At 32.7% G+C, this 16,209-nt stretch overlaps 5 protein-coding genes and 3 pseudogenes across 8 annotated transcripts, besides 1 other annotated feature; 5 read left to right on the top strand and 3 right to left on the bottom strand.

The window, feature by feature from the left end:
• The first annotated feature begins 2,244 nt into the window (after window positions 1–2,244).
• TVAGG3_0659130 lies at window positions 2,245–3,903 on the top strand (annotated as a pseudogene). The gene has a single exon. A coding segment is annotated over exon 1 (1,659 nt).
• A 474-nt stretch (window positions 3,904–4,377) lies between these two features.
• TVAGG3_0659120 (uncharacterized protein) lies at window positions 4,378–5,090 on the top strand (the record flags this gene model as incomplete). The annotated part of the gene is made up of 1 exon (XM_001297868.2): window positions 4,689–5,090. One exon carries the CDS (start codon window positions 4,689–4,691, stop codon window positions 5,088–5,090), a length of 402 nt encoding a protein of 133 aa, XP_001297869.1.
• Window positions 5,091–5,127: 37 nt separating this feature from the next.
• On the bottom strand, window positions 5,128–5,481 carry TVAGG3_0659110 (uncharacterized protein; the record flags this gene model as incomplete). Its single annotated transcript, XM_001297867.1, has 1 exon — window positions 5,128–5,481. One exon carries the CDS (start codon window positions 5,479–5,481, stop codon window positions 5,128–5,130), a length of 354 nt encoding a protein of 117 aa, XP_001297868.1.
• A 4,156-nt stretch (window positions 5,482–9,637) lies between these two features.
• On the top strand, window positions 9,638–10,000 carry TVAGG3_0659100 (uncharacterized protein; the record flags this gene model as incomplete). Its single annotated transcript, XM_051241958.1, has 1 exon — window positions 9,638–10,000. The coding sequence occupies one exon, from the start codon at window positions 9,638–9,640 to the stop codon at window positions 9,998–10,000; it is 363 nt and encodes a 120-aa protein (XP_051088545.1).
• A 17-nt stretch (window positions 10,001–10,017) lies between these two features.
• On the top strand, window positions 10,018–10,252 carry TVAGG3_0659090 (serine threonine-protein phosphatase family; the record flags this gene model as incomplete). Its single annotated transcript, XM_051241957.1, has 1 exon — window positions 10,018–10,252. A coding segment is annotated over one exon (235 nt), but the record flags the coding sequence as incomplete, so codon positions are not given.
• Window positions 10,253–10,604: 352 nt separating this feature from the next.
• On the bottom strand, window positions 10,605–11,113 carry TVAGG3_0659080 (uncharacterized protein; the record flags this gene model as incomplete). Its single annotated transcript, XM_051241956.1, has 1 exon — window positions 10,605–11,113. A coding segment is annotated over one exon (509 nt), but the record flags the coding sequence as incomplete, so codon positions are not given.
• Window positions 11,114–11,563: 450 nt separating this feature from the next.
• Window positions 11,564–16,209: part of a mobile genetic element that runs on past the window's edge.
• Window positions 13,359–13,823, bottom strand: TVAGG3_0659070 (annotated as a pseudogene). The gene has a single exon. A coding segment is annotated over exon 1 (465 nt).
• On the top strand, window positions 15,189–15,772 carry TVAGG3_0659060 (annotated as a pseudogene). The gene has a single exon. A coding segment is annotated over exon 1 (584 nt).

Here is a 16,209-nt window from a genome sequence, read left to right as displayed (position 1 = left end):
GATATTCAAAAGAAAATGTATGAATACAGTTTTGCACAATGTTACAAATACATTCCAGAGCCAAAAATTTTGAAACTTAACAGCATCATGTTCAATCTCGCTGCTCTTGACATCGGATACAATATATTCCATTACATGCATGAATTGTTACCCATTTTATTGATTGCAAAACCAGGAACAGCTAAATCTTTGGCTGTCGAATATTTCAAGATATATCATTATAAACCTGTAACAAATGAAACATCAAATGAACCAGGTGAATCAAATGATTTCTATTGTTCGACATTTCTCACGAGTATCATTTCTCAAACAAGTTGTTTGGAATCTCATTTCTATGATTGCATGAGACATCATCATCGAGATAACCAAGTTAGACTATACACAGCTATGGTTTTCCTTGATGAATTGGGATTTGGAAATCTCAATCCAAGCTTGTACATCAAAGAACTCCATTATATCTTTGATAAAGGTATTCATTACAAGATCAAAACAGATCAACAAAATACAGGATTATCAGATGATATTTCAGACATCTCAGAAAAGTTCGAAAAAATTTTCCCTGTCGGAGCATCTAATTACCAAATCGACCACGCTATTATGAATAGATCTGTTGTTATTTCGGGATCAAGGCCGACAACCGATGATTTAATCAGAGCCTTTTCTATTATGAAGAAACAAAAATATGCCATTAAAAATCCAGATTCCGACGAAGCGAAGTTTTTCGATTCATTAACAAAAGAACAAAAATATGGACATATTGATTATGATCCAAAGACACTTGAAAAAATTACGAGGAATGATGTTGATGAATCAACACAAGATTTCTTTAATTCTATCAAGAAATACATCAACAACAGTCAGAGTTTGATGCGACCTGTCTACACAATCATCATGCAACAATCTGATCCGATTGAAATCCATTATCCGATTGTTGTTTCTTCTTTCATTTCTCTTGGCGAAACATTTAAAGACGCTGTTGAAAAAACAAAAAAAATTTGGGAAAAAAAGTTTCCACATAATGATTACAACTTGCCAAAGTATAACAATGTATTATGTATCATTAAATCATTGTTGTTTGACCACAGATTGGCTAGATCCATTTTATTCATCACTAAACACTATGAAAGTGTTCCAGTTGTTAATGAATTCTTGGATGTTTTATCTTATTTCAAGCGATTCATTATCATCAATTTATACGAGAACAATTTCAAGCAGCCTCGTAATATCTACGCCAACAAATCATCTCTCCAGATTTGCGAGCAATTCATGAAGGAAAGATCCAATGAACATTCATTCATTTTCCTCATCCAAGGAAATAATCCAAGTAGTGATTCAAACTTGGATATCGTCAATCAACAGAAACCTTACTCGAATCCTGATGATCCAAGTGATGACTACAATCCTTACACGCATATTGATGGATTTTCTGTTCATCTTAATCCAAAACAGATGCCGAGAATGCATTTCTTGATGGTTTGCAACAAAAAAGATTTGGTAAACAATGTTCCTCTTTCTATGCAGGATAGATTGAACGCAATCACTTTGTCTTTTAATGATTACATCAAGAATTTCGAAGAGTTTGTTGATGCTCAAGATACACTCATACAAAATGATAAAAACGAACTTATGAATAAATTTGAAAAGTTCAAATTCGACGCAATGAGAATCAGAAAAATATCCCCAGGTGATAATAAACCTTGTAACCACGATCTTTCTGATATCGAAAAATACAATAAATGTGATCTTAATCAAATTAACCTTTGCTCAATGAGCTTCACAAAGCAAGAAATTGCCATTAGTTCTGAAGTCAATTTCTACTTGGAAAAAATTATCAGTCCAGATAAACAAATAAAGATTGTTTCTCCAATAACACTTGAAGATCTTAACAATACTGGAAATGCTATTGATGGAATCATAGATGTTTTGGAATTCAAGAAATCAAACATTGGAATTCTTAGGAAGCAATGGCTTGCAAAAAAGGAAAGTTCGGCGAAAATTTTGATTGAGCATCTTAAAAGTTTCAAAACACCTTTAATCTTTAATGGATTTTCTTCTCAATACGAGATATTGTTTTATTTGGGAGCAACTGATGATCAATTTTTCCATATCGGACTCGAATTAAGTCAAAACGATGAAGAATTAAAGGAAATAATTGATGAATTCAAAGCAATTCATGATGAAGAAAAATATCGCAAATGTATTTCCGATGATGAAATACTTAGAGCAAGGATCATTAGATATGGAATGGAACATTTCACAGAAGCTTATGTTAAAGAATATGAAGAGAAAATTAAAAATGACAAAGATCGTAAAAAATGTGTAGAGGAAATCAAAGAGATTAAAGATCCTGCAGTTGAAGACATGCATTTGAATTTGAGCGATTACATTCAAAACAAGAAAATGTGTATTTGTGTCACAAACGATTACGTGAATGATTTCAAATTCGAAACTGAATCAAACATTGATTTTGTTCTTCATGAAATGGTTGCGAATGAAACTATGTTGTTCAATTACATACAAAATAAGAACACAATCATTTCCATCTCTCATCAAGACCATAACGAATTGTATCATTACACATCGTTGATTGAAGATTTCTTCAATAAAACAAAATGTACAAATCATGTTGCCATCGTTCTTCAAGTTAAAGGAACAAAAATCCCAGATTACGTTATTTCGACAAGTAAATGGCCTGTTTACTGGATTGATACCCCATCAAAGAATTTTGGAGCAAATCAAATTGTTGCAATTCATAAGCAAATCAAATCTAAATATTACGATCCACTTAATGAAATAGTTTTGAGTCACTTGGAAAATAAACACAAAAAAATACAAAAAAACAAAAGGAGATTCTTCATAAATTTGTTCAAAAGTATATCCAGGAAAACGCTGATAAATGTTTCGAGAAATTCAAAAATCAAAGTAACAAAGATCAAAGTAACAAAGATCAAAGTAACATTCAAAACTTGAACAGAGTTTTCATTAACTGTTTCTGCAATACTTTGGAGGAATTCTATGATAAATTCTATTTCATGCTGAAGCGCTATGAAGATAATACAGGAAATGCTGATAAATTCAAGAATGAAATAGATTTTATTAAGATTGTAGACAACAAAATGAAATTTTCAGAATTGGATTATCCAACGAAACGATTCATTTTGAGCTTGGATGAACAAGGAATCAAAGGAAATATTGTACAATCTTTCAATTCTGCAAATAATTTTTCAAGTTTATCATATGTTTTCTGTTACATATTTAATCATAATGATAATAATCGATTTGAAGATGAAATTACTCAAATGAAATCTTTCCTTTCTCCAAAGATGCTTAAAGAAGACAAATTTACTCCTAAACCAAAAGATTCAGAAGGTCTAACAGGTAATGAAATCAAAGCAAACACGATTGATAGGAAGATTTATGGCGAAAATCCTGATTTGAAAGATTGCTTTGAACAAGATGAGACTAAAGACTTGGCAGTATCGAAAATTGATGATACAAACAAGGTCGAAATTAGCTCCGAATACTATACTTTGAAAGAAAAAATCAAAGGTAAAAATCCAAGAAATTTGATTTTTGACCTTTTTGATCATGAAATTCAAGCAGGAGATCGAGCATACACTGATCCACAATTGTTCGAATTTATCAAGTGCTACAAAGGTAATTTCTTCAAAGACATGCTCAATGATTTCAAGAATGAGCAATCTTTGGAAAATTCTAAATTCGTCAACAGTTTCTTCCTTGAAAATGAAATTCACTTTGAAGGGCAAGAAGAAAAAGAAGAAAGTGCCAACAAAAATTTGGCACTTTTCATTAACGAAAATTCACAAGAAGCATTGATATTCCACATTGTAACAGCTAGTGATAATAATTACCAATCGACAAAGTATTGTTTGATGACTATCGAATCATTTGTTACTTATTATTTGTTTATGAACGAGAGTTCTGAACAGAAAATGAAGTTTTTGGAAATTTTAGAACAATTTGTCAAACCTTCTAAAGAAAAAGAATCAAAAGCAGAAAGAACGAAACACATTAAGCCAGTCTATGACTTCTTGGAAAAATGGAAAGCAATGTTCAGATGCCATCTCGAAGCTCTTTACATTTTGTGCTCTGCATATTCTTATGATGAATTGCTTGGAATTAAATCAAAACTCGGAAGGGATAATTTGTTTGTTGAATTCATTACTTATTTGGAAAAATCTGGAAAAACGGAAGATTCTGGAGAATTAGTTGATTTCAGAGAATATATCAATAATGAAAACCCTTCACTCAAAGACAGATCTTTCAAAGATCAAATCAATTCTTATCTCGAAGAATTGACAAAGACATATAATTTGATTAGATTGATTTATAACTACAATTTAGAGATCCAAAAACAAGAAAGCAAAGATTATATTGATCTTTCTCAAGCGAAACTCAATGGTTTGTTGTTCGCTATTGTTAAAAATGAATTCGATAATTTCCACAAGTTCCAAGATGGTACAAAATCTTACACGTTGAGTGTTGAATTCAACCCAGTTCAAGTTTCAACAGAGATTGTTAAGAAAATTCTTGAACAGACATCAACTTTCTCTTTCAAGTTCCTTGATTCAGATTTCATTACTAGTATAAGTGATTCTATTTCAACGAACTTAAATCTGTCATCTTCGCTTGGTTTTGATGATCAAGACGAAGCTTTTAGTAAAGAAATGTTAAGAAAGAGAATCTTTGAAAAAGATGACAAAACATCTGAAGAAAATCTTACACCTGATGACAATGAACAAACACTTTCACCTGATGACAAGCTCAAAGCGATAATTTTATTGCTGATGCTTGTCTCAAGTACAGAAACTGAAGAAGAAAGAACCGGAAAGGAAAAATTTGCAACAGCAAAAGCAATTTGTTATGACAGAGATGAAGAGGAATTGACCGAAAATGTTCTTTGGAAAGCAAACTCATCGGGATATGATAGCTATTTTACTGATGTTAAATGTATGCTGATGAATCAACAGAGTAAGTTTAACAAGGAAGCTTATTTCAAGGAATTAAAGAAAATTATTTCAACAAAGTATAATGTTGATATCAAAAATGGTTATTATTGTGTTTATTAAAAATATTAATAATGCCCTCTTTTTTTAATAAATAAAATTACATTCTAGGTGAAACTTGTCTACTTGATGGACGATTATATCTCATCATATTGTAGCGCATGTGATTTATTTCTTTTGCATCTTGAATGACAGCGCAGGGAGCACAAAAGTTGGTTACTAAGCAATCTGTGAATAAACTTAGTGGCATATGTTCCTTGTTACGGATTTCAAGACGAACAGCATATGGGTGGATGAACAAGCAGCATGCAATAACGCAATTTGGAGTATATGTACTTAACGAATAAGCGTTTGCAAATTGAAGAAATGGGGTGCAAAAGAATCCGCAAACACATAAACAAGGATCTGAGAAGCATGTGAGTAAGCTGGAGTGATAGTGACCTTCTAAACTCATTTTAGTTGATCAAACAAGTCAAATATTTATCACAAAAATCCAAACGTTTTTCTTGCATCAATTGAGAACTTTACATTGCAATTTTACAATCAAAATCTTTTTTTTATCAAAAAAGTTATCAGTACATAATGCGATCGTATAAAAATTTTCATTTCAATTTTCAATAGATTTAGAAAAATATTCTTATGGAATTACTAAGAATATGATATTTAGTATTAATAATCAAATTTGTATTAGCATTGAAAATTTCAATTAAAGATTTTAGCTAATTATGCTTTAAAAAGTGATCTATACTAGAGTCAAAATCTCGAGCACAAAAGTGACATTGAATACTTGTAAGTATTGAATTCCCATGTAAATTATTCATTTCTATCGTTTTTTGTAGTCCACATTTCCTCACTCTCGATTTTACTCATAAAAATATTAAAAAATCACTATACAATATATAAAATATATATTTATATGGTTAAAACAATGTTATTTTTGCGAGATTTCATCTGAAATTAAAATTAGGGATTTTTTGAATTTTGAACTAAAATTTGTGATTGGCAAATATTGAATAATCGATTGGAATATGAAAGAAATACTTTAAAATTGAATAGAATGTGCCGATAGAATTTTTCTCACAATTTTAAAAAGTTGTTCAAATCCTATTTTTGATTGAGTTTTTGCAATTGTTATATATCAAGTGACAAGCTAAAAATAAAATTTTTGTTGCACTACTATTTTTGCAACAATTTGTAAATTACGTGCATCCCTTGTATTCCAGTGATCAACATCGAGATTACATATTGTAAGAAATCCTTTTGAAGTAGATCTCTATTTGAATTCAAATTCGGACAATCTATTTCTTGTTGCTTCGTGAGAATGTATATAATTTGCAATGTGAATATTATATAATTGATTCTGTATAAATAAGTAATTATGCATTAGGAAACTGCTCGGCATTGCATGAGATCTAATCTTATAATAATTTTTTAGATATGTTGAAATATGTAATATTTAGCTTCAATATCATTTATTATGGTGTGTCTTTGCTGTTTTTTTGATATTGGATATCAATGACTCTTCTGTGAACGAAAAAATCATATAAATCATTAAATTCTAAACGTAAGCGAAACTCATTCAATTTATTATTAGAATCAAATCTATTTTAAAATTGAGCTATTCGTTAAATCACAAAAGGATACTTTATATTTTTAGTCAAAATTTGTTGATAGGAGCTTATTGGCGCAATCTCATGTTCTTCCTGGAAGCAGCGCACAGACCAGTCAGAAGCGCTCCTTCCAGGACCAGAAAGACTAGAAGGGGGTCCTGACCTTGAGAAAGGACCCCTTCCAGGTCTTTCTGGGACAATTCGGTTCGCATTGCGAGTGTCTGCTGCTTCTTTTGACCAAAGCAGCAGACACTCGCAATTATATGTTGCGGCAAGTGCATCTGTGGTGTCGGAATGCACTTGCCGCGAACTTCGAGCAATCTCCTGATCTTCCTGGAAGCAGCGCACAGACCCGTCAGAAGCGCTCCTTTCAGGACCAGAAAGACTAGAAGGGGGCCCTGACCTTGAGAAAGGACCCCCTTCCAGGTCTTTCTCCAAGGAACATTGTGCCATTGTGGGAGACATGCAGAGGCAATGTCTCCCAGAATGATATATTGCGACCAACACGAGTGAATGGGACACTCTATTCTTTCAATTTTCTCATTAATATTTTATCTTTTTTTATTAGATCAATAAATAAACTCTTTTAATGTTCACAATTACATAAATCCATATGAATCAATTCGCTATTTATTTAGTCTCTAATTTTAATAGCTTTTTTGAATCTTGCAATCTAAATAATTAATATATGCAGGTCATTTTATTTTTTTTCTTAATTACATTATATATAATAATAGATTATATGTCCAAATCGAACAAATTGTGAATTTTTACTTTTGAATGGTATTCAAATTTACCTTCTCCTAAGAAAATGCCCCAACAATATATTTAATTTGCTATTAAAATGCTCCGATTTCATTCAATCTTGTTCTTCATATTATAATTAAATATGCATATTGCATAGGGATATTCATTATTTTAAAAACCGTACAATCAGAAATTTCCCATCAATAAAAATAATTTAATTTTCTATATATAAATAAATAAAGTAAAATTTCAACTATTATTTTTTCTTTGGTGACACAAAATTGAAAGATTTGAAATATTTAATCATGGCTAGTTTTGGTTACTTTGGTTATATATTCGTATTGGTTTTTGCCATTATACTTCTGATTTTTATTTTGTGTCGTAGAGGAACAATACAAGGATGCTGTACTCCAGATCATTTACGCACAGATAAAAGAAAATCTTCGAGTTTCAGCAGCAAAAAGCATCGACAACCTCAAGGTAGCGTTCAACAGCAACAATATCCTCCACAGCAATATTATCAACAACCATATCCTCAGCAACCCACAAAATGCACAAATTCAAAATTAAAAATTAAATATAAATTCTATCGATCGGATATAATCAAAATTCGGATCTTCTTTCGGTTTACAATCTTAATTTTATTAAAATAAACACCATGATAGTTTTTTATTTTTCTATTTTATTTTTTTCAGATTTTTGATACTAATTACTTCTCACAGAAATGTTTTTGAGAGTTAAAATAAAGGAAACCTATATTATAGAGTTTCATCAACCTAGATCAGTTGAATATCAAAGTAGTAGGATATGACGGGTTTAGTGACTTTTTTTGTTACATCTATATATAGACGATGCATTAAAATATATTTATTTATAAATCATTAAAAAAATTAACATTAATTTTAAAATAATTTATTTTATCTTTTATAAAAGAAGCTATATATAGATGATGTCAGATATTCCGCGATTAATTAAACATTGTTTAAATCCTGAATGGAATCAATGGAGTCATAATCAAAGACCTCATAAACGAGTAAAAGAAATTAGAAAAAAAAAAGGGTATTGGGGCTTCCAGGGGCTGCGCCCCTTCTAGCCCTGAAGATGTTTAGTATAAATGAAGTTTTTATTCGGAGGGCTTCCAGGGGCTGCGCCCCTTCTAGCCCTGAAGATGTTTAGTATAAATGAAGTTTTTATTCGGAGGGCTTCCAGGGGCTTTTCACAAAATATATATGTTTTCATGTTTTGTCACTTTTCTGTCACTTTTCGGGTGAAAACATTTTTATTATTATATATAAATGAATTTTACAAAACCACCGTTACCGTTCTTTGGAAATAAGAGTAGATGTAAAGATATTATATTGAGAGAACTTAAGAAACTACCGAATGGTCTAACATTTGTAGATTTGTTCGGTGGAAGTTTCTATATATCTCATTTATGTCATACAATATTCCCAGACTCAAAGATTATATGCAATGACTTCGACAACTATATGGACCGTCTCAAACATATACCAGACACAAACAATATATTGAAAGCGTTAAAAGAAAAGATACCTATAGGTAAGATGGAACGTATACCATTAGATAAGAAAAATATTGTGAGAGAGGTTTTGAAAAAAGCAGAATATATAGACTGGGATAGTATATCTGCTAGACTATTATATAGTGGTTCTATAAGAGTTCATGACATTGAAACACTTATGTCAAACGTTTTATATCTTAACTATACAAAGGTTTTCAAAGAGGACATAGAAAAATATACTGAGGGTATAGAGTTTGTGAGATGTCATTGGACAGAGTTGTATGAAAAATATAAAAACAAGGAAAATGTTTTCTTTATAGTAGACCCGCCGTTCTATAACACATATGATTTTCAATACCAAGTAGACTGGACTTTGAGAGACTCTTTAGAAACTTTAGACGTTATACATAACCATCCATGCTTTTACTTTACATCCGATAAAAGTGGTTTGGAAACCGTTATGAGATGGTTAGAGGACATACATGACTATGAGTTTAGATATGACAAGATAGAATATGAGAGAGGTCCTATAAACCGGAGAAAGTGTCACAATAAAGAAATTTTATTAGTAAGTAAATGTGGTTTGAAATAGGACTACTTGTTTTAGGTTTTTTCCATTGTGTCATTTATTTATTTGACGTGGCAGAAAAGTACAGAGAATATGAAGATGAACCAATGCCTGCAAATGTTCAGTATATGTACTCGTAAGAGATATTTTTATCTAATATTAAATGGACGCACAGAACTTAGCGAATGCACAGCAACCTGGACAACCAAACCCAGAGAATATTCCAAATGAAGTTAGAATACAAACTGCAATGGCAAACTATGGTCAAGTGCCAACAGATGTACAAATGCAAACTGCCATGTCAAATGACGCTGCGTTAGGTTTGCCACCATGGTATGCAAATATGAGATGGAAAGAGTTTTATACAAACCCTGAAGTGGGATATAAACAACTTTATGCAGATGACGCGAACACAGGAGTTGACCCAGAATATGTTTTCTACCAGAGGAGAAACAGAATGTATGAGCTCCAGTTAAAGAATGCTATGGAACTCAACAGGAAACGTAAAAGACTTGGCGGACATTAGATTTTTACACGTAGTAAATGGGTTTCTTCAGTAGTATTGGAAACTTCTTCAGAAGAGTTGGAAGAGGTATATGGAATGGAATAAAATCTGTCGGAAAAGGAATTTGGAACGGAGTCAAAAATATTGGTAAAAGAGTAGGTCAGTTTGTTGGTATTATACCTAAAGACCCTGAACCAGAAGAACAAGCTCCTGTTATACAACAGCCTGAACCTGCACCACAGTCTAGTTGGCAACCAAATCCAACACCTCAACCGTATTAAAAAATTATATTTTTACCGTTCGATAGTAGTTGTATATGAAACTAAGTTCTAAGTAAAACGCATGGTATAATGGAATTATTCTTTTTCTTCCATCTGTAGTAAACCATACTTGAAAGTCTGAAATACTTCCACTTGGTGGTTCGTATAACTTTGTAGGTTTTTCGTAAAAATCATTCATCAGACATAAGAAAGAGTTTTGCGCACCAGAAAATGAAGCATGAACAATAATAGCATCTGGGTCGAAAATATTTTCATATGTTCCATTAGGTTTTTCGACTTCATAATAGTCCGGGTGTACTGGATATGCTGCAGGCTGATTTAACATCCTCATAAATCTATACCATGCCAAGTTGTTATATTTTGTAGAAATATAAACGTTTTCTCCAAGGTCTTCTATTTTATTGATTTTAACAGTTGCATTTTTCCTGTCATAAATAATATCGAGATGGTATTCTCCTTCGTCAATGTTATACTGGTTTGCATATTCGATATAGATATCGTTTATTTTTTCTTGAAAAGCTTGAAGAGTTGTTTCTAAATTTATAAGCAAATTCACTTGTAAAAGTTTTCCCTGTTCAAATTTCTCATACATACGTTTTTCTTTGTTATAGTATCGAACTACAAAACCGACCGTAAATGGGAAACCATGTATGGCTTCTGAAATGAACTTCATTCTACGAAAGCCAATGGCTTTTGTGACAGATGGGTCTCTTAGCCATCTTAATGGGTAGTCAAAACGATAGCCTTCATGCTTTACGGTATCTGTCTCAAACTTTTGACCGACATTAGTAAAAAGTTCATCTAATGGTTTAGTTGTAGCAACTCTAGAATTTTCTTTTTCTATTGGAAGCATATTTTATCTAGAATAAAAATGTCGAAAGATATTGCTTCCATAAGAGAAATACACAACACACGACAACTCATTATGCAAGCTCTAAATAAGAACACAACAAACTTTTCAAACTATTCTAAGATATCTGAGTCATTGAAAGAAGGAAACTTAAAACTGACGTTAAACCCTTTAACAGATGAGTTTCTATTTCAAGACAAGAAGAACAATACTGTCTGTATAAATCCAACAAAAGGAACTTTAAACGAGAAACCTATAAATGAACTTCTTTTGAAAGCAGATGTTGACAACAAAGCTGACAAAGAATATGTAGACGACGCAATAGCAAAAGAAGAAGAAAGAGCTAACAATGCTTATGCAACAAAAGAACATACTCATCCTGAACTAGCAGACAAAACATATGTTGACAATAAAATGTCAAGTGAAGTGACAAGAGCTGAAAACGAATATTCTAAAAAGACTCATATACATTATATTAACCAAATACCAAGTCTTAAGGAAACATTAGAGACAAAAGCAGATAAGACTCATACACATTCTATATCTCATATTACAAACTTACAAGAAACCTTAAACAGGAAAAGTGACGTTGAACATACACATACCATTGCAAATATTACAAACTTACAAGAAACCTTAAACAGGAAAAGTGCCGTTGGACATACACATTCTATATCTGAAATAACAGACTTAAACGTTAGCCTTGAAAATAAAGCAGATAAAACATATGTCAATGAAATATACCAAAGTTTAGTTGGAACAAAAAATATTGAAACTATTGTTGGTGACTTTTCTGTCAATGAAGAAAATAAATATTTTAGATGGCAGTTTGTACATTCCTTAAAAAATGGTACACGGTGTAAACTCATTCCGAAAAATAACAATGAAATGTATGTAAGCTATAAAAAGAATGATGGTACACAAGTTAAAGTTCCATTAGACAACAACTGCTACTTAAACTTATATGGAGACGAACAAAAGAAATATTTAAGAGTTTATGAAATGGCAGATATGACATTGCCTGACCCAGCTCCAGCACCATATTATTATGACTATGGAGATGACGTCAGAACACCACATGTAGATGAACAAAAGCTAACATTATATTTAGATTATTATAGATATAAAAGATATAATGCAATAGAAAAAACGAGAATAGTATACTATTATGAAGATGACAGAAATAAATATTATAGTCAAGATTTTACCTACCCTGAAAACATAAGATTATATTATAAAAAATATTCTGACACAAACCAGAAGAAACCTGAAATAGTTGCACTATATTTTAAGTTCAAAAGAGACAATCCTATAATATCTCATATGTTTGATTTAATGAACCCAGTAGGTTCTATTTATACATCTATGGAAGCAAGAGGTCCTCAAGTAATGTTTGGTGTTGGTGCATGGGAACAAATAATCGACAGGTTTTTGTATTGTGCAAACTCTTCAAAGGAAACAGGTGGAAGTAAAACGATTTCAGGTGAAAATTTACCTGCACACAGTCACTACATAAATTTAAGTACATCTCAAGCAGGTTGGCATAAGCATAGATATTGGGATTGGTCAGGAATGACAAAAGGTAAAGGATATGATGTTAAAGACAACGTTAAGTTTGCTATAAATTGTTACTGGAGTGACACTCTGGGAGATGGAAACCATACACATTCCGTTTCAGGATATACACAAACAACGGGACAAAGTAAAGAATACATGCCACCTTACATGACAGTTTACGCATGGTATAGAATTGCTTAGTCGTCATTTTCAACTTCTTTAGCATATTCGTCAGGAGTTGTCTTATATTTGTTAGGAACTGTCTTTGAAAGTATACCACCTTGAACTTTGACAAGTTTGAAACGAGGTCTGACAATAGTCGTTTTATCTTCTGCTTGCAGTGTGTACATTTTGCCATGTTTGCCTAAAACTTCATAATATTCTCTTGTATACTTTCTTCTATTTTTACGAACACGAATGTGAGTACCTGTCTGGTTCCCATTGTTGTCATAGTCAATAGTATTTTCATATGGGTCGCGTTTAGGTATTTCTATTTTTACTTTGTCACCTTTCTGAAGTTTGAAGCCCGGCATTCTTCTTGTTTGTCTCTTTTGACTAAATTATTAAATATATAGTCTTTCTCTAAGTCGGGGTTGTTTTTTCATTCTTCGGGGGAGTGGTTTCCCAAACCTTTTTGTTTACGGTTATTGTAAATATTTAAAACTTGTCTCATCTTTGCCATGGAGAATGTCTATATTTGTCGTCATATGACATTTCATTTGCTACACCACCTTGTGGTTGGTTTAAGTCTCTTAACATTTTTATACAACCGTCAATGACACCAAGAGCAGAATGGTTTTGGTCGACAATGAAATATTGGTTTACATTTTTTGAACGCAGATAGTTTTTAATATCATCTGATTTGAAAAAGAACTTTCACAGTCAGATGTCAGTTTTGTTGGATGGTATTTGTCAACGAATATTGTCAAAGCAGTTTTCACATCTAAAATATTTTTGGACCATAATGGTATGGCTTCACAGTATCTTGTGTTTTGACCGACAAATATTAGCCAGTATGGTGGTCCATCTGTTCTAACTCTCGGAATGTTTTCCAAGATATCCATAAACCAAGCATTTGGTGTTGAACTAAAGATTTTTATCATGAGTGCTTTCTTTGTTGCTTAGAAACATAGGGGTCCTTGTTTGAATTCGTCATTTTTTACCCTATAAGAAATGGGTTTATTTGGCGCATTAGCAGGAGTTGCCTCCAGATTTTTACCCGCAGTGGGAACAATAAGCCAGAGGTGCATTTGGAATTGGAAGGAAGATTTTGAGTACATTAGGTATACTGAAAGAGAAAGCACAACCTATTATACAAACTGTACAGAAAGGTTGGAGGTAGCACGAGATGCAACAATCTTATTCCAAATCCTGAAACAAGAGGAAAAGTTCAAGGATGGATGGACAATGTAGGAAGACAAGCAGGAAACTATTATAACAAAGCAAATGACTACTATAACCAAGCAGGGCACTATATGGACCAAGGTGAAAGATTCTTTAACAGAGGATATAACCATGCACAACAGTGGGTAAACAATAACCAACCTCAACCCCTCAAACGTGGGGAATGTAAATTTTTTACTGAGATGAAATGAACAATACAGCATTGAGACAAATGGGTTCAAGATGGATTTGTCGGCTTCCAGCAGTTACACCACGTGTTTGTCAAGTTCTTCCTATACCTCAGGAAGTTTTAGACCGACTTAAAAAAACCTCAACAACCAGTTGAAAACAAACCAAACTAAATTTTTACTGAGATGAAATGACCGAAGAAGTTGAAACGGTAGATTTGACACCACAAACAAAAAGTTCAGAACCATTGTCAAAACTGTCAAAGAACTTACAGATGAAGAGAAAAATTCAATAATAGAAAGTGCCAGGTCTGGAAATACAAACCCTAACTACAAAGTCACTTTTCATAGAAATGGAACGGCAAGTATCTCAAAAAAGAAACAGACTCTCACAAATAAAATATTGAAGTCTGAAGGAGCTTTCGAGACAACAGATGGAAAAGTTTACTTCACTGACCAACAGTTCATTATAGAACATCTCATTGACTTAGAGTCGAAATATTCTAAACTTTACAACAAACACAAAAAGTTGAAAGGAAAACAAAAACAAAATGGCATATGATATTTATGAAGATGTTGACGACACAACTGTTCCTGCAAGTGAAGTAAAGTCAGAGGAACCGAAAAGTGACGAAAAACCGATAGAAGAAGAAAAACCAAAAACTGAAGATAAACCAAAACCAAAGTTTAGTTTCCAAACTAAACCAAGTCAACCTTCATTAGCTGGTATGGGTTGGCGTCAAAGACTTATGGCAGCAGGCGGTTATGTAAAGTAAAGAAAAAAATATTTTTTTATTTTTATAAAAATGCCCCCATATAGAATGGATAGAAAATCTGCTAGAATAAAAGCAGAGTTGCAAAGTTATGGTTGGAGAGTTTCGAAGAAGTTTAAATATAGGAAGGGAAGACCCATAAAAGTCTATGACAAATTGTCTGGTCTTCGCTACGAAATGGATTTGGAAACAGCACGTGCAAATTATCCAAACAGACTAGAGAGGTTAGAAGAAGAACGTCTTATGGACATGCCTTTTCGATGTTAGTGAACCTCAAGTTGAAGGACACGACGGCTTTGCCAGATTCTACTGGAAACATGAACGAACAATTGCATCCTTTGAGAAGGAAAAAAGGAAAAGGTGAAGACGCACATGCTCCCATGGAAAGAACAAGATATGCATATGAAAAGTATCGTGAAGTTAGAAGTCAAATTACATCTGGTCGAACCTTTACAGTAAACTTTGACGAAGGAAAGAACAAAGAAGGCTTCATGGGTGTACTTGCTGCCATACAAGACGGAAATAAGAAAGGACACAATCTCAGATTGACCATAACAGATTTGGATGGTCACATTTACTATGCACATGGCAATGAACAAACAGCTGCAATGCTTCTTGACGCTTTCAAGACTACAAAGAGAGAACAAATGGTTGACTCCGACTCAGACATTTTGAATGCAATTGAAGGAATTGCAAGTGTCAAGTTCGAATGGTACCAACCTAACCCTCAAGCAGTCAGACAAACATGCTGGATACTTCCCCTTCATAAATAAGTCTGACATTGACTTGACAAGGTATGGAATTTACAATTCAATTGAAACAATTGTCAACGAACCTTGCATTCTTACATGTCTCAGGAACTCTGGTCTTGTTACAGATGAGAAGATGAAGTATCTTGAGTCATGTGTGAAGACAAGGTACATTCTCAGAGGTCAATTGGCAAAAATTGCACCGTTGGCAAATGTCAATATCCGAGTCAACATACCTACAGCTAAAGGTTCTTCACATGACGACTATGTTGTTGACAAAGACTTACCATGGTTGAAGATTGTAATTGTCCACAACCACTTCATGTTGAACGAAAGTCTTACAAACCCATTGTTCGGAAAAGGCAAGTGCAACATTGTCAGAGCTGTAAACATTCTTTTCGAGAAAGGTTTGTTGGAACCAATTCCAGATGACAAGCTGACAGAAACTT

This window comes from Trichomonas vaginalis, chromosome III (assembly GCF_026262505.1).
Source record: "Trichomonas vaginalis G3 chromosome III, whole genome shotgun sequence".
Taxonomy (NCBI): Eukaryota; Parabasalia; order Trichomonadida; family Trichomonadidae; genus Trichomonas; species Trichomonas vaginalis.
The sequence above is the reverse complement of the archived record's forward strand: the minus strand, read 5'-3'. Positions and strand labels throughout refer to the sequence as shown.